Source organism: Saimiri boliviensis, chromosome 3, assembly GCF_048565385.1.
Source record: "Saimiri boliviensis isolate mSaiBol1 chromosome 3, mSaiBol1.pri, whole genome shotgun sequence".
Taxonomy (NCBI): domain Eukaryota; kingdom Metazoa; phylum Chordata; class Mammalia; order Primates; family Cebidae; genus Saimiri; species Saimiri boliviensis.
The window spans coordinates 14,464,449-14,483,000 of NC_133451.1; the positions used below are offsets into that span (position 1 = coordinate 14,464,449).

Genomic DNA, 18,552 nt, shown 5'->3' on the forward strand with positions numbered 1-18,552 from the left:
TGCTACTCCAAATCCTGAGCTGCTGAAGTTCTACAGAGTGAATCAGCTCATTTCCTCATTTTCATGCCTACCTGCACACCCCATCATACACACACACATGCATACACATACAGAGACTCAGACACAAATACACTGACAAATACATATACATACAGGCTGTGTCAAAAATGTACTCTGGAGCCTGGTGTGGCGGCTCATGCCTGTAATCCCAGCACTTGGGAGGTCGAGGTGGGTGGATCACTTGAGGTCAGGAGTTCGAGACCAGCCTGACCAACATGGTGAAACCCCGTCTCCACTAAAAATACAAAAATTAGCTGGGCATGGTGGCACACACCTGTAGTCCCAGCTACTTGGGAGGCTGAAGCAGGAGAATTGCATGAACCCAGGAGGCAGAGACTGTAGTGAGCCGAGATCGTGCCACTGCACTGCAGCCTGGGTGACAGAATAAGACTCCGTCTCACAAAAGAAAAAAAATATACTCTGGATTTGTTTTAATTAGATATGGTAAGACACACAGACACAAACATGATTGCCACAAAAGAAGAAGTATATATTCAGCAGATCCCCAGAAACAAGAAGCATGGTGTCTTTGTTCTTTTTCTGCTGTTGTAACAGAAAACATAGACTGGGCAATTTATAATGAACAGAAATTTATTTCTCACAATTCTGGTGGCTGGTAAGTCCACAGTCAAGGGGCTGGCATCCTGCAAGGGTCTTCTTGCTGTACCATCTTATGGTGCAAGGCAAGAGAGCATGAGAGCAAGAAAGAGAAAGAGAGAAAAGGGGCCAAGCTCATTCTTTTATAAGGAATCCACTTCTGCGATAATGCCATTAATGTATTCATGAGGGCAGAGCCTTTACAGCCTAATCACCTGTCATTTGGTCCCACCACCCAACACCATTTCGTTTGGGGATTAAGTTTCCAACACATGCTTTTGGGGAGACAAATTCAAATCATAGAACATGGCATGCCACACAGGCCCACATAGGGAAGGATCAGTTGGTCAGAAGGCAGAAGGGAGACAGTGGAGTACAGCGCAGAGCCTTTACTAGGGTTTTCCCAGGAAGGACTAGGAAAAGCAGGATCGGGTGCTGCATTAATGTAAAAGTGGATAGCTTGAATAATCGTGGTGTGCTCTGGGCTATAGTGGTCTGGTATCTGGACCTGGGGTGACTTAGGACAGGAGGAATGTTGGCTTAGTGTGTGAGAGTTTGATCAGGGAGATGGATGGTTGTGAGGGCTCTGAATTGGTTGGCTTGTATATCAAAGAAGAGTTTGTGTATTTCAGGGTAATCATTTGCTATCTCTAGAAATTAGCTAACCTACGAGAGTCAGTTTCTCCAGGATCAAGGCTCCAAATGCCAGAGCATCAAGAATATAGAAAATAAGAAAATACCATCAACACACATACACACAAATATACACACACCATACACACAGACACAGATACACACAGACACATGCGCACACACCCACTAATCTACTTGGAGTGTGGTTTCCTTTGGTCCACTCATTCTGTGCTCTTCCAGCTGCTTTGCCTCTTCCTGTCCTTTTTTTTTTTTTTTTTTTTTTTTAGTTTTTTTGAGCCATAACATTTACATCTCTCTTCAGTAACTGCAGTGGGATTCAGAGAATAGGTAAAGATTAAACTTGTGCATTCAGCCTTCCAATTTTAACTAGAAAACACTTGAGCATAACATTTGCTGGTGGCTGCAGCACCTCCACAGTTTTTGCTGCTGCCACGTTAGACATCCTCACCATGTAATGATGACCTTTTAAGATTCTAAATCGCCCCACCTCTAAGCCTGTTCTTCATTAGAAATACAAGACGACCAGATGGCACGAGGGAGGGGTGGCTCCTAAGTCTTGACCTAATCTCCAGTGCTGCCCATGTTGATTTCTCTCCATCCTTCTCCTGTAGGCTGTGCATCTCTGCTTACCCAGCATGCCTGTACTTCCATACTGGAAGTAACCTGTCACTTTAAAAGAAAAAAAAAAACCACCGAGTGACCTTCCTTAGGAACGGGTTGCTAAGCTGGTGTTTTTGCTCCAAGACATGGCTGCAGCTTCCCAGGGAGGAGCCCAGGGGCATCTCCAACATTCAGCCTTTCCCTCCGGACTCTTTTAAAAGATTCAACAGTACCGTCTCTCTCCACTGCCATCCTAGAAAGCAGAATCTGCAAAGTGCCTTTTGTAAAGTTTCTTAAGGTAAATCAGTCCTTAACCGGACTTTGGGCTGCAACAATGATTTCCTGTTTTCAGTTACCCAGCATGGAGTTGAGCCTCTCCCGGATATTGTCAGACTGGATTTAATGGATTGTAAATTTAGGGGCTCTCATCATTATTTATGTTTTTACTTTCTGAAATGGGAACATAGACCATTACTCAGCAGCTTTGATTTGAGCTGCTATCTGGTATCTGGATTTGCAGGAAATGTAAGTCAGTTCATCATGAGCCCTGAGTGACAATGCTCTCTGACCAAAGTTCTGTGAATCATTAGCTGCGTGTCGCGTTCATGGGCCTTTTAGTTCAAAATGGCTTAAGGGGAAAAGCACTAGTCACTTCTAACTACATTTTCTTGGTATTAGACAGAGAAAGGGCTACTAACCACAGTGCTGAGAGTTGCTGTGCTTTCCAAAGACTTCAAGAAAATCTACTGGCTGCAACTTAAGCTGATTGTTTATTTCCCTTCATTGCAAAGAGGTGCTATGAAAAGTTAATAAAGTCAAATAAGAAATATGTTTGCTATTGCATTTGCATATAACCTTTTCTGCAAATAAATTCAGTGCTAGCATGAAATCTCTCTCTCTTTCTCTCTCTCTCTCTCTCTCTCTTTCTCTCTCTCTCTCTTTCTCTCCTCCCCCTCATAGAGTCATTCATTCAAACATTAATGGAGCACCAACAGTGCATCAGGCAATGAGCTCAAGTTTGGGGTGTACAAACATGAATCACACAGGTCCATAAGCTCAGAGTTTGCTGGGAAAACAAACCTATAAACACACGATAAGAGTACAATGAGCTAAGTGCCATAAAAGACTTATAAAAAGCACTGAGAGCACAGTGGGATGACATCCAAGGGAGGGGCTTCCAGCACTTACTACATCATGTAAATGCGCTGGCCATATATCACATAACACAGCTCAAATGCGGTACTCACATATACTCTTTGAGGGCAATGTATATTATATTGAGCTGATCAAATGATTCTACAAAGCTATTTGTCACTAACCTCATGCTAAGGGAAACTGAAACTGGAATAACTAGTAGCGTAAGATAATATATTCCAAAAAAAAAATGTATGTGGCACCTCCCCAGGTGTCCGAGCTCCAGGATGGAACACAAAAATGCTCTCAGGGTGTGAGGGAGAAAATACTCATGGGTAGAAGTGCAGGAGGTTTCAGAAGTACCATAAATGGAAGCAGCAAGGCAACTGCCCTGGGCCTGGCTGAAGGGAGGGAAAGACGGAACATGAGTTCCGGTAGCCGGGGGTGGAAGGTGAGAGCTGTAGGTGGGTGGGCTTGAACATCGCCTAAGGCCTTTGTCATGACTCCTCTTCTATCCCACAAGCTCTTTTCCCTCCTTACTCCTTTCTTCCATTTTCCCTGTCCACCATCACTTTTGCTCAGTAACAAAACCTACTAATATTAATAGCCCAATCTATGCTACGCATTTACACACATTTCATCATTTAGCCCTTATAAATTAATCACCTTCAAGGTAGGAAGTATGATTGCAATGTTGCAGACAAAAAAAAAAAAAAAAGAAAAAAAGAAAAAAAAATTGGGTCTCAGAGAAGGGAAGGCATTGTTCCAAGATCACACAGCTAATAACTAAAGCTGAAGTTTGAACCTAAGTCCATATAATTCTTGGCAAAGTCTTCACTCTTTCTATAAACCCATGCTTTGACCATCCTGGAGTAGGGCACATATATTGTATTATTTTTTAAGCAGCAAATATGGAGTTGAGATGCATTGTATCTCAACCTCCAGATATGGCTCTGATCCACTGATGACCCTTAGGAATAGTCCATTTATTCAGATGAAGGTCGTCAGTCCTTTTCTTGAAAAAATATGTTTGGTTTTTCTGCACTGAGTAAAATAAATCATTGACTTAATGTAGCCTAAGCCTTTTCTCCCCAGTGCAAAGGCTTCACGGCTTTCAACTATAAGTATTTCCAGAATAGTGAGCTATTCTGGAAAGCATAGAATAATTACTGATGCCATTTCAAAAGCAAGAATAAACGGTGAGACAGACGGGTTAGAGTGGAGTGAGGGAGGACTTGGGAATCACAGAGTCTTGGGGTCAACTTCTGAATGTGATATTTAATAATTATAACCTTGAGCAAATCATGCAACCTGTCAGAGCCTCAGTTTACTCATATGCAAACTGGGGCACATACTACTAAGCTAGGCATGTTATTGTGAAGACTAAAGAGAACATATGTCTAGAGTCAGCACAAAATAAGTGTGCAGTAAATCATAGCTATTTTGATGTTGCCAATAGGAATATATTAACAAGTACTAATGCATAAGAGGATGGCAAGCTGCATATTAAAACCAGGCAGTATTATTTTATCTTCTTAGCAACAGTGTTCATATAGAAAATAAATTTCAGTGTCATTTGATTTCCTTAGAAACTCATTTAAAGGAAATGATCAGGAAAGAATGAGGAGAAAAGAAAATCCCATCACATTTTTCATTTTCTACTTCTATTTTTTTCTTTCATATGAACCATTTTTTTTAATTTATAGAGAAACTTCTTTTTTAGCTGATAAAATATTTCACAGGTGTTTTTTTCAGTTTGCAATGGCCAGACTTGTTCATTAGAGAGCCTCCATACCTCTGCATTGCCTCTTTATTATCTGCCCTTCATTCACTCTAGGTTACCTCCTTGCCTTTCTATTTTCTTAGCTGCTTTTACATTTCCCTTCCTCTATTTTGTATACCCTGTGATGAGGTTTGTAGGGAAGACAATAGATTTCAGATGCTTTATTTCCCTATAACACGCTAATTCCCCTGTAGGGTCAGTGAAACCTTGAGCTCAGATGAGCTGCTTAAATGACCTGACCAAGTCCCAGTTAAGATTTGGGTTCCTTGGATATTAGAAAGGGCTTATGATTTGTCAGCCATATGCCTGTTGTTTCTCCACGTGTTTTCTCATTTAATCCTCACAGCAGCCTGGAAAGAACACTAGAGCTTTAAATAGTCCCAGAATGTGGCTTTGGAAACACATCCAAGATGTCAGTGACTTACATTCAACAAGTATATATTGAATGGCCATGGTGTGCTGTAGTCCTAGTTCCTGGGGGTCAACAAAAAACAAAATAATGTTTCTGCCCTCTTGTAGCTATATTCTAATGGGTATGGGCAGACATTAACAAAGTAAGTGTGTATGTTGAGTGGTGATAAGTACTATGAAAAAATCATTGCAAGCTAGTTAGGGAACTCCAGGCAGGTATTAGGGGGAGATTGTTGTATTGTGAATGGTCAGGGAAGAGCTCTCTGATAAAATAAAATGTCAGCAGATACCTGAAGAAAGTGAAAGAGCAAGAGCCATGCCGATATCTTGGGGAAAAGTGAACTAGGCAGCAGGAACAGCAGGTGAAAAGGGCCCCAGGCAAGAGGATTCAAGTGCAAATCACACAGGGCCTTGGAAAAAAACTTTGGATTTTACTCTGTTGACAAAGGGAAATCGGTGAGGGATTTTGAGTGAAGCAATGTCATGTTGTCACTCAAATTTTCATCAGTTCATCCTGGCTTCAATGCAGAGAATGTGGTAGGCAAGCAATGTGGGAAGCTGAGAAATTAGGAGGTTCTTGCAGGAGATTTCAAGAGAGAAGGTAGTGTTTGCCCAGGGTGGTAACAGTGGAAATGTTTAGATGTGATTAGATCCTGAATGTAATTTGAAGCCAAAACTGGGAGGATTTCTAATGGATTGAGTGTGGTGTGTCATGTGAGACTGAGAAAAGAGTTAAGAATGACTGCAAGGTTTGTAGCCTGAGGAAAATGGATTTCTGTTTATTACAACAGGAAAATTGCAGTACAAAGTAGGCTCAGGAGTAAAAGCAAAGAACTTTATTTGAGGTATGTCAAGCCAAGTGAAGGTGTCCATCAAGCAGATACTTGAGTCTGGAGTTCTGGGGAGATGTCTGGACCCAGAGTCCAAATTTGGGAAGTATCAGCATGCAGATGGTATTTAAAGCCAAGAGACATGATGAGATGGCCAGAGGAATGAAAACACGCAGAGCTAAGTCCCAGAGCGCTCCAATATTTGGTGGTCTGAGAGACGGGGAGAAACCAGCAAAAGAGTTTGAGAAGCAGCCATCAGTGGGTAAGAGGAAACCCAAAAAAGAACTTGTCCCAGGAGCCAACTGAAGAAGTATCTCAAAAGAAAGGGATGGATCACTTTCATCACTAAATATTTCTGACCTTTCCGTGCCTGGCTTATTTCACCCACAAGAATGTGAGAATATGCAAATGACAAACGTGGCAATGTTATCACTTCTGTGTGGGATCTAAAAACCAAAACAATTGAACTCGTACAGATAGAGAAGAGAAGGATGGTTACCAGAGGCTGAGAAATGTAGTTGGGGTGGGGGAGGTTGTTTAATGGATTTAAAAAAAATAGAAAACACAATAGGAGGATTATAGTCAATAATAATTTAACTGTACATTTAAAAATAACTAAAAGAGTATAAATGGATTGTTTGTAACACCAAGGATAAATGCTTGAGGGGTTAGATATCCAATCTTCTGTGATGTGATTATAAGTATCTCATGCCTGTACCAAAATATCATATGTACCTCATAAATACATATACCTACTATGTACCGACAAAAATTAAATACTTTAAAAATGTTTTAAATGCCTCTGACCAAGTCAAATAAGATGAGAACCAAGAATTGATCATTGGATATGGCAATGCAGGGGTTACTGGAGATGAGTCATTGACGAGAGCAGTTTCAGAGCATGCTAGACCCCCAAAATAAAGAAAGAAACCGGAAAGAAATGAATGTTGTGAGGAGTTTTCCTATAATTGTTGAAAAATTGAGCAACAGCTAGAAAGAGAAGAAAGTTGAGATGGCTTTTTTGGTTGGGCTCAGTGGCTCATGCCTCTAATTCCAGCACTTTGGGAGGCCAAGGCAGGCAGATCACAAGGTCAGGAGTTCAAAACCAGCCTGACCAGCATGGTGAAACCCCACCTCTAACCAAAATACAAAATTTAGCCGGGCATGATGGCATGCACCTGTAGTCCCAGCTACTTAGGAGCCTGAATCAAGAGAATCACTTGAACCTGGGAGGTGGAGGTTGCAGTGAGTGGATATCATGCCACTGCACTCCAGCCTGGGCAACAGAGCAAGATGCCGTCTCAAAAAAAAAAAAAAAAAAAAAAAAAAAAAATTAAAAAGAGAAGGCTTTTTCGGCTGGGGGCAGTGGCTCATGCCTGTAATCCCAGAACTTTGGGAGGCTGAGGCAGGTAGATCACAAGGACAGGAGATTGAGACCATCCTGGCCAACATGGTGAAACCCGTCTCTACTAAAAATACAAAAATTAGCTGGGTGTGGTGGCACACGCCTGTAGTCCCAGCTGCTCAGGAGGCTGAGGTAGGAGAATCTCTTGAACCCAGGAGGTGAGGTTGCAGCTTCATACATATCCAAAGTAAGAAAAATAATATTTCATTGATTTCAAGATGCCTGACTTCTTCATTATTCATTGTCAGGGACCCATCTCAGCCAAAATGAATCCCAGGGAAGAAAAAGTGAAAATAATTACAGAGGTAAGTGGCCACTTTGATGTCCTCCAGGGATGTGTTTGTGTGTGCACATTTACGTTACACATGTCTGTGAATGAGGATGTTAGGCCAACCAGCATCTATTGCACATGTTAAAAGAAAAGCTTTACATGAATTAAGTTCAATAGAGTCTAATTATACAAAGAACGATTTGTGAATTGGGCAGCCCCCAGCAACTGAAGAAATTCAGAGAGCTCTGCTCTGCTCTGTGGGCAGACAGCATCTATGGACTAAAGATGAAAGTGAAGTGCAGAAACACCTTGATTAGTTACAGCTCAGTGTTGCCTTATTTAAACATGGTCTGATCAGTAGGCCACCTGTGATTGATTGAAGCTCAGCTGCTGTGATTGGCTGAGACTCAGCTATCTGCTATGGAAGTATACTCCTAAGTTAGGCTTTCAGTTAGTTTACTAAGATTGCACTTTGTTATTTAAGAATTCAAAGTACAGAGGCATCCTCAAACTAAATTTAGTTTAATTTAACACACATCTACTAAGTGCACCCTGAGGGAGCTATGTGGTGGAGTGCACCCATATCAGCTATGTGGTGGAGAAGGGGAGGTGGGTGGTGAAGGAAATGCATTTCTGCTGACATTCCAAGGTCTTACTTCCACCTGAATGATCTGAAGCTGTTTTCACCATTCTATGAACTCTGACACACAGCAGCTTTAAGTTACTACCTATTATTGGGCCCAGCTCTGCCTGAAGCAGATGATTTCTAAAGACATTCAGAATGGAGATAACAATTGCAGACACTTGCTAATACAATCCTCTGTCCACGGAGTCCTGCAATGTCTGACTCATTGTGTGCAAGGCTCATTAAAGCACTGCCCAAGCCAGGGAAGGAAGGCTGTCTAATTTGGAGACTGCAGACCACCCAGCAAAAGAAAGAGTATTCCTCTGAGTCCTTACTTCTCTCTTGTTTCAAGGGCTCAGTGGCTTGAGATGACAGAGTCAGAAATGGAGATGATATGCTGTCCAATGCAGTGCTCCAAAAAGCCTGAGGAACCTCATTATAAAACCATGCCAATTAATTTTAAGCAAGATCAAGTACCAACAAACCCACATAAATTTATATTTGCTTACCCATTCATACAACCAAGTATGTTTTGTGCCTGTAGTCCTTGGGGATACAGCAGTAAACAAACCTTGTACCCTCACGGGACTTACATTCTATCTTATCTGAAGTCCTACTGGATAGTTTGGATAGAGGATGAAAACACAGAAAAGCAAAAGATTACCCAGGTTTCTTACCAGTCTATTCTAAGTCAGTAAAAACTTAGAACTAAATTAAAAGCCATGCTTTCACACCTCAATATAATTATCATCTTGAAATCTAAGTTGGTGGACCCCTTGAACTAAGAACACTCCCTATTTGGCAGGCCCAAAAAAGGAGTCAAGAGTGAGGATGGGGCTCAGAGGACAAATTAGAGATGAGGTCACACACACAAAGAAAAGGCCCAAACCAAGGCTATTCTCTCGTCTGACCTCACTTCCCTCCTCTGTTACTGCAGTTCATGTCTTCCCTAACCCCAGTGGCCAAGGGGACTCAGGAGTAATTAAGGTCTGGCCCAGAAACCTATGTGATATTTCTTTGAAATCATAGAGCTTTAAAATTTGTACTTTGTGTTCCAAATTTGTTTCAGTATAAAAACAGTGGCCAGGCGTGGTGGCTTATGCCTGGAATCCCAGAACTTTGGGAGGTTGAGGCGGACAGATCACCTGAGGTCAGGAGTTCGAGACCAGCCTAACCAACATGGAGAAACCCTGTCTCTACTGAAAATACAAAATTAGCCAGGGTGTGGTGGTGCATGCCTCTAATCTCCGCTACCAGGAGGCTGAGGTAGGAGAATCAATTGAACCTGAGAAGATCAGGCCACTGCACTCCGGCCTGGGCGACAAGAGCAAAACTCCATCTCAAAAAAAGAAAAAAAAAAATCCTAATTTTTGGAAAAAAATTCTAGTAAGTTTGGTGTACCACAGAGAGGTTCTGTGTTTATCTTGCAACTTCTTGGTCACCCAGAGGCACTTGCACCCCAATTTATAAAACTCTAGTACTAAAAACTGTAGAGCTTAAAGACTTTAGAGCTTTCAGCTCTAACACTTTATGACTAAAACATTAGAAAGTATAAGGTGGAAAGAGAAAATAAAGTCTGCACTGTTAAAGGATTTTTTTTTCCTTTTCAAACAAATCTGCCAAAATTTCCTTTACATTGAAGCTTTTTTAATGATGTAACATATATAATTATTATCCTTTTCCTGCTGGTAAGGCTGAGAAGCAGAAAAACTTAACCTGTGAAATCCCTAATATGAGTCTGATGTCTGTCCTGGGCCATGGTTCTCTATCTGTCCTAGCAGATTCACTTCTTAGTCACCTTTCTTGGATGATGACTTTTAAGAACAGACAGCATGTGGCTTTCAATTCTGTGTCCCCAGAGCCTGGAGCATAGTAAATGCTCAATAAATGTTATATGCGTAAATGAGGACCTGGAGCAGTGGAAGATCCCACATCATCTCATTTATGATGTTCCAATATGGATATGACTTTTCGAAAACATGTCTGTATTGAGAAGAGTGGATGACGATAGCCACACAGATTAACTGTCTCCTCACTCACGCTCGGCACTACTGGATGGAAGCCCAGGGTCAAGATGGGAGTTTTAATTTTAAAACATAAAAGTCATACCTCTCTCCCTGTCTTAAGATTCTCTCCGTTTTGCATTTTAACAAAGCAGTTCATTGAAAATGATGAGGATGCAGACATGGAAAGTCAGAAGAGCTCAAAAGTTCGAAGACGGCCAAGAAAGAAACAGGTAGGAAGTGACAAGAAACTGTGTCTGTGTATTATGTCATTGATCAACAACCCGCCTGCATCCCCAGGGCCGTACAGAATCCACAAGGGCAGCCAGCCTTCCTTCTGTTGGTACCAACTTTTGGCCTGCTCTTGCGGACCGTGAGGCAGGGATGCAGACGCATTGTCCAGGGTGCGGGAGCCTGATGCACAGACTTGCAGATGAGCCTCACAATCAGGTGGGGGTCTACACCTGGAGCATTTTTCCTCTAAGTTTTCTCCCATCTCCTGAGAGAGGAGTCTAGAAAAGATGGAAGGAGCCTGTTTTATTAGAGTTGCACTGAAGGCCATAGACCATGGTGGGCAGTAGATGGCAGTACAGGATTACAAATCTTGGGGAACTCCCTCTTTCCAATTCCAAGCCCAAATTCCACGTTAGTCTGAGGCAGAAGCCAACTCCTTTCTCCGTAGCCTGCTGGCAGATCCTTCCCCTCCTAGGCTGGGAGCATCCTGTGCAGGGTAAATCTTTTCAAGGTAAGTCCTTGGTAAGGAGTTGTCCTCTGAGAAGGGAGGCAGGGAAGCAGCTATTGTGGATGGGTGCTCTGTTTGGAACAATCAAGATGCCAGCAGGGAAGGGAGGGGTGGGAAGCGCCATTTTGAGCCAGCAGTCACGTGAAGCGGCTGCAGAGAAGGGTGGCCAGGAGAGATGAGGAGGGCACAGGGAGACAGAAAGACCTCCGTCCCGGCTCCCCCCCTTGCTCAGCACACTCTCGCTGGGGCAAGCTGGGCAAAGGAGTCACTTTCAGCCTTTCCTGCAGGCTGGGATGAAGCCTCCCAAGGGAGGGTCCAGGAGGTTGGAGAGGTGCTGCCTGGCCACGTGGGCTAGCTCTCCGGCCACTCCTGGGGACTGAGCAGACCGACAGCCAGACACAGCTTCAAAGCTTTAACCCCTTCCTGGGGGTCAGTCTGCAGCTCTGCAGCCCAGGGCAAGGGGCCATGGAGTTAGTAGATGAAAAGGATTCAAGCCCTTAGCTCCAGAGTCACAGGCACCGTGAGCAGTGAGTGACCAGTGCCAAGGCTGCCATGGAGCTTAGACTGAAGAGGAGAAAGGGGCAAGGATGGAGAAGGGAATATAACAGCTCTCAAATGCTGAGCAATTTATGGGCCAGGCTTGGAACTTTATAGGTTGGGAGCATTACAAGGAATGTAGCTGCACTCCACAATCAGAATCACATGAGGACCTTTTTTTAAAATAAATAAATAAATAAATTCCACCCCAATTTACATCAGAATCTCTGTGCTTTGTACAATGATTCATACATTGTAGCATCTCAACAAATGTGCTCTTTTTGTTATATATTTTTTTAACAGATAAGAAAGCAATGTACAAGAAAGTTAAATAATTTGCCTAAAGTCCCACAGTCAATCTGAGTTTGGAGGCAAGCTTTAGGCTGTCTGCCCTCAAAGGTGTTATTGCCAATTCTGCTTCCTTGATTTCCTCCACTGAGAGTTTGGGGAAGCAACCATAGGCTCTTCTTGGGGGTGCCCAAAGAGTGGACTAAATATTTGCCCTGAATTATCCAGTGACACTTTAGCTGCTGTTTGCAAATTATTTGAAGTTGGGAACACACTTTGTGATTTTCCCGCTTTTCTTTCCTCCAAATTTCTGCAGAGCTCTACACGTTACCTAGAAAAAGTGAAAATAATCATGTCATTTGGAAATGCCTCCGTAATTTCACAAGAGCATTTCTAGAAGAACTCTGGGTTGGCACCTCTTCCCTGGGGGAGGACCCGTAGTGAGTCAGGTGACGGGGACTGTGGTTATCCAGATATGAATAGTACTAAGGCCTGTCCCCTCACTGGTGACCCATCTTCCCAAGAGCAGAACAGACTCAAATAAAGTCCTGGGAGTCTCTGAACCTCTGACATTCTTCCTCCAGCCACCAACTGCTGTCCCTGAGGAAATGGTGTCCGAAAAGTCCCACCTTGGCAACCAGCAGGAGCCTGTGCAAGAGAAGCCCAAGACCTGCCTCCTGAGTATGACAGCCCGGAGAGGCCCACGGAGTAAGTGCCTGTCTTCCATGCAGCTGGTGCTTGTTAACTGCCTACTGTGAGCTCAGCCCAGAGCACTATAGGGATTTTTTTTTTTTTAGTGTTATTTTTCATGCATTGCCACTGCTGCTGCACCCTATTTACCCCAACTTGGTGAGTAACTTTCTAGGTTAATCCCTGCTGAGGAGACAGGACATACTGCTTCAAGATAGGTTTCTATAACCACATAATGTTCTTTGGATGTTTGTCCCCTACAAATCTGAAATGTGACCTTCAATGTTAGAGGTGGGGCCTAGTGGAAGTTGTCTGGGTCATGGGGGCACAACTCATAAATGGCATGGTGTTGTCCTCTGGTAATGAATTCTTGCTCTATTCACTCACAGGACAGCTGGTTGTTAGAAAGAGCTTGGGTGGTGACTCACACCTGTAATCCCAGCACTTTGAGAGGCCGAGGCAGGTGGATCACGAGGTCAGGAGTTTGAGACCACTCTGGTCAGTAGAGAGGGTGAAACCCCATCTCTACTAAAAATACAAACATTAGCTGGGTGTGGTGGCACGTGCCTGTAATCCCAGCTACTTGGGAGGCTGAGGCAGGAGAATTGCTTGAACCCGGGAAGCACATGTTGCAGTGAGCCGAGATCGCACCAATGTACTCCAGCCTGGGAAACAGAGCAAGACTGCATCTCAGAGAAAAAAAAAAAAAAAAAAAAGAGCTTGGAACCTCCTCCCCTCTCTCTTGCTCCCTCTTTCACGATGTGACATGCCTTTCCCCGCTGCCCTTCCCCTTCTGCCATAAATGAAAGCTTTACAAGGCCTCACCAGCGGCAAATGCTGGTACGAGCCTTATTGTACAGTCTGCAGAACAGTGAACCAAAATAAGCCTCTCTTCTTTATAAAGTACCCAGTCTCCAATATTCCTTTATAGCAATGCAAAATGGACTAACACAGTACATAAGTTAGGGATCATTAATTGGAATAGAAATTAAACATGCAGAAACTCGAAGAAAGATAAAATTATTAGGGAAGACGTATGTTATCAACCGAGTGAGGCTTGAATCAGATGCTTGGAAGAAATGAGGGAGGTTTCTGAGGCTCCTGGTGACCTTGCCATTGAGGACACATGCACTTCTCCCCCTACACATGCCTTTTCTTCTTCCTCAGTACAATGAAAGTCATGAATTACCTGGTTATTGTAGGGAAAATGACCACCCTTCAGGCATTGCTTTTCATGAAAAGTGGATTAGACAAGAGGAGAAGTGTTACACTTTTTAATTGTTACATAATTGTTAGAATGTTTTCTCTATGGCAAAGTTAAGACATAAGTAACTATTGGAAACTAGAGGACTTTGGAAGCAAGCTGAGGCTTAGATTGGAAAAATATGGTTCTAACTAAGAGCAATGATACAATGAGAGCTGTTATGAATTAATAAAAACAGAACCAAAGTTTATCTCATGTGGCTCTTTTTCTAAATGCTCAAAATTATTTATTTTTGAGGATTACAACTTGTCAGTTCAGGCTGCCATAACAAAATACCATAGACTGGGGGTCTTAAACACCAAACATTAATTTTCTCATTGTTCTGAAGGCTGGAAGTCTGAGATCAGGGTACCAGCATGGCCGGTTTCCAGTGAGGCCTTCCTTTGTGGCTAGCTGGTGGCCACCATCTTGCTTTGTGCTCATATGACCTCTTCTCTGTGCCTGCATTGGGGGAGGGGGAGGCTCTGGTGTCTCTTCTTATAAGGACACTAATCCTAATCCTATCAGGGTCCCTTCCTTATGATCTCATTTGACCTTAATTACCTCCTGTAGGTCCTATCTCTAAATGCAGTCATACTGGGGGAGAAAACTTCAACATATACATTTTTAGAGGAGGGACACAATGCAGTCCTTAGCACAGCTATTGGATATTTAATTATTTATTTTAAAATCAAGGGGAAACCCTGCCAGAGAGGTGGCCAGCAATCAATGCTCTGTGACATGGTACGATGCTTATTGTACCATGAGGAAGAAAGTGGACAATTTTCTAATCTGTAAAATGAAGATACTGTCCAGTGTCACTATGGAGATGATCTATGCATTAGTCACTTCCCCAACAAAAAGCACTATTTCTGAATTGGGGAATGGAAAGGTATGGAACAGACAAAAGGCTGAGACTTGCCTGCCAGAGCCACACCACGACCAGCCAGGTGTGGAAGGAGCTGGAAGCTGCTGGTAGCACTGATGATCCAAGACGAACAGAAGACATCCCCAGCAGTGAGAGGTGGAGCACATGGTGGATAAGGAGCCTGTGGAGCCAGGCAGCTATCAGAAATGAGAAGTCAAAGCCAGCCGACAGTTAGAGTCAAGAGAGCAGAGGAAGTATTATTATTCCAGCGACATTAGAGCGGGAGACAGACAATAACATGGAATGATGGGTGCTGGGAGAAACAGCAGAGTGCAGGACTGCCCTAGGCAGGCAAGGGTGGCAAGGGAGGTGACAAGAGGAATGGAGCCTCCACATGTGGAGGAGTCTGCATGGGGAGATTCAGGGCTTGGAAACACAGATGTATGCGTAGAAAAGATGGAGAGGGTTGAGAGCAAGATAGAAGGAGCCATGTGCTTTGTGATCCAGTCTTGAAAGTCACCTATCAGTGCTTTCAACATATTTGTTAGAAGCATGTCCCTAAATCCAGCCCACATTTAAATAAAATCAGGCTCCTTCTTTTGAAAGAAGGAATGTCAAATAATATATGGACATTTTTACTACCACATTAATTTTTCTTTAAAACTGTTCTTTATCCCACTTTTCTACTCAGAAATCTTACATTACATTACATACAATCCACACTCTCTTATTTATTCCAGGTTCTAGGATCCTATGCAGTTGGGCCCCTTCCAGTTGTATTTTCCACCCTTTTCCAGCATGCCCACTTTGGTTGAGTCCTTACTGGCCTCTGCATGCCTCATGACCATCTGAGCATTCCTGGGCTTTGGTTCCCACCTAAAGACAGTTCTCCACTTGTCTCTTTATGAAACTCGTGACTGAAAGGCAATTGAGGTGGTGCAGTTAAAACCGCAGGCTTTGGCTTAGACGACTGTGGGTACCAGCCCCTACCTGTCTTATTCCCTTGGGCAAGTTCTCCAACCTCCTTAAACTCTAGTTTCCTTATTTGTAAAATAGAGACAATAATACATTGCATGAACACTGCCACAGAGTTTATACTCTAGTTGTGGGAGGGAGAGAGGAAAAAAAGGAAAAATGAAGTAAACTAGATAAACAAAGAGTACAGCAGGTATGAGAAGTGCTGAAGAGAAAGGTAAAGAATAAGCTGGCGGGACTGCAGTGGGAGTGAGGGTATGAGGTGCATTTATGAAAAGAAATGAGAGATCCCCACGGGGAGAATGTTCCAGGCAGTGGCCTTAAGGCAGGAATGTGCTTGGGATGTTAAGCAACAGCCAGGAGCCGAGGGTGGTGGAAAGTGAGCAAGGAGAAGAAAAAAAAAAACACAAAATCAGGAGGGAGGAGGGGAATTGTACCCAGCCTAGTGGGCCCTGAGATTTTAATCCGAATGAGATGAGCGTCATTGGAGGGTTCAAGCCCAGGACTGACATAATCAGACTTAAGGCTGAAGGCTGCTGTGCTGAGAGTAGACTTTAAAAGGAGCAAGGGCAGAAGCACAGAGACCAGGCAGAGGTCAACAGCAAAAATCAAGGTGGGAGTGATTGGGGAATGGGACTGGTGGGTAGTGGAAGGGGTAGAAAGAGTGTGGGAAATCTGGGTATTTGGAAGGTAGCGACAAATAGGTATATTTCTTGATTGAACAAGAATTATGAATCCGGGAAGGTTGTATCCATAGTTTTTGACTTGAGCTATTGGGAAAATGGACTAACTCTATTTTCCCAATAGACTTTCAGAGAAGGAAAAGATGGCAGAAAGGACAGGTTTTGGGGTAGAAATTGAATGGACATGCAAAGTTGAGATGCTTGTTGAATATCCAAGTGAACATGGATGTATGGATATAGGGATCTGTTGGTTGGGGAGAGATGGAGACTGGAGAGGGATTCCCTGACCTTTTAACTAGAATGTCCCTTTCCCACCTCTGTCCTCTTTCCTTTTACCTGGTTCTATTTTCCTTCAGAGCACTTATCACCTCCTGGCATTTTTCAGTCAGCTGACTATCTTGATCATTAGAAGGAAAGCTCCCTGAGAGCAACACTTTGTCTACTATATCCATTGCTTGTTCCCCAGTGCGGTATTTGGAGCTTGATAAACATTTGTCGAAAAACTGCCATGAGTATAACAATAAATACTCAAGACAGGGTCTTATCTCTGGCAACCATCATTCTACTCACTATCTCTATCAGATCAATTGTTTTAGCTCCCACATATGAGTGAAAACATGTAGAGTTGTCTTTCTGTGCCTGGCTTACTTCACTAACACAGTGTCTTCCAGCTCCATCCGTGTTGTTGCAAACTGAAAATTTTCATTCTTTTTTACGGCTGAATAATATTCCATTGTGTATACATAGTATGTTTTCTTCATCCATCCATCCATTGATGGATACTTATGTTGATTCTGTATCTTAACTGTTGTGAATAGTGCTGCAATAAAAACAGGAGTTCAGATGTCTCTTTGATATAGTGATTTCTTTTCTTTTGGATATACACACAGCAGTGGGATTGCTGGATCATAGAGTAGTTCTATTTTCAATTTTTTGAGAAAACTTCATATTGTTTTTGATAATGGCTGTACAAATTTACATTCTTACTAACAGTGTACAAGTATTCCCCTTTCTCTGCAGCCTTTCCAGCATTTGTTATTTTTTTTTTTTTTGTCTTTTTGATGAAACCACAGTAAGATATCTTATTGTGGTTTAATTTGCATGTCCCTCATGATTAGTGAATTTGAGAATTTTTGCATATACCTGTTGGCCATTTGTATGTGTTCTTTTGAGAAATGTCCATCAATACTTTTTGCCTATTTTTAATGAGATTATTTATGTTTTATCTGTTGAGACATTTGAGTTCCTAGTATATTCTGGATATTAGTCCCCTTCCAGGGGAGTAATTTGCAAATATTTTTTCACATCTGCTGAAATGATCATGCATACTTTTTCCTTCATTCTGTTGATATGACATATTACTTTATTGATTTGCACATATTGAACTATCCTTGCATCTCTGGGATGAATCCCACTTGATTATGAGGAATGATGTTAATGTATTATTGAATACAGTTTGCTGGTATTTTGTTGATGATTTTTGCTTCAGAGTGCATCAGAGATAGTGGCTTGTAGGGTTTTTTGGTTGTTGTGTCTTTGTCTGGTTTTGGTGTCAAGATAATATTGGCCTTATATGATAAGTTTAGAAATATTACCTCCTCTGTATTTTGGAATATAGTTTGTGTAGGAATCATAATAGTCATTCTTTAAATGTTTGGTAAATTCAGGAGTGTAGCCATCAGGTCCTGAGCTTTTCTTTTAAGGAAGACACTTTTTATTACTGCCTCTGTCTCATTGCTTGTTTTTTATGTCTTCGTGTTTCAATCTTGGTAGCTTGTATATGTCTAGAAATTTATCCATTTCTTCTGAGTTTCTAGAAGAAATATGGTGTATAGTTGCTCATAATAGTCTCTAATGATCTTTAAATTTCTGTGGTATCAGTTGTAATGTCTCCTTTTTTGTCTCTGATTTTATTTATGTGGATCTTCTCTTTTTTCTTAATCTGGCTAAAATTTTGTCCATTTTGTTTAGCTTTTCAAAACACAATTTTTCATTTCACTGATCTTTTCTTTTTTAAATTTCACTTTCATTTATTTCTGCTCTGATCTTTATTATTTTTCTTCTATTAATTTCGAGTCTTGATGTGCTCTTGATTTTCTGTTTCTTTAAGATGGATTGTGAGGTTATTTAACATTTTTCTACATTTTTGGCAT

At 42.2% G+C, this 18,552-nt stretch overlaps 1 protein-coding gene across 6 annotated transcripts in view; it reads left to right on the forward strand.

Annotated features, from left to right (window-relative positions):
• The first annotated feature begins 2,033 nt into the window (after nucleotides 1-2,033).
• The window catches only part of CC2D2A (coiled-coil and C2 domain containing 2A), a 134,657-nt gene continuing 118,138 nt past the window's right edge, over nucleotides 2,034-18,552 (forward strand). For 4 of the 6 annotated variants that reach the window (XM_003927449.4, XM_074395913.1, XM_074395912.1 and 1 more), the window contains exons 1-4: nucleotides 2,034-2,209; nucleotides 7,723-7,779; nucleotides 10,526-10,606; nucleotides 12,525-12,648. In XM_003927449.4, coding sequence (XP_003927498.2) covers nucleotides 7,741-7,779; nucleotides 10,526-10,606; nucleotides 12,525-12,648 — 244 coding nt within the window. In that variant the 5' untranslated portion in view covers nucleotides 2,034-2,209; nucleotides 7,723-7,740. Of the gene's footprint in view, nucleotides 2,210-7,722; nucleotides 7,780-10,525; nucleotides 10,607-10,717; nucleotides 11,119-12,524; nucleotides 12,649-18,552 lie in introns of those variants that run through there. The other 2 variants (XM_010338138.3, XM_010338139.3) reach the window with 2 other exon arrangements.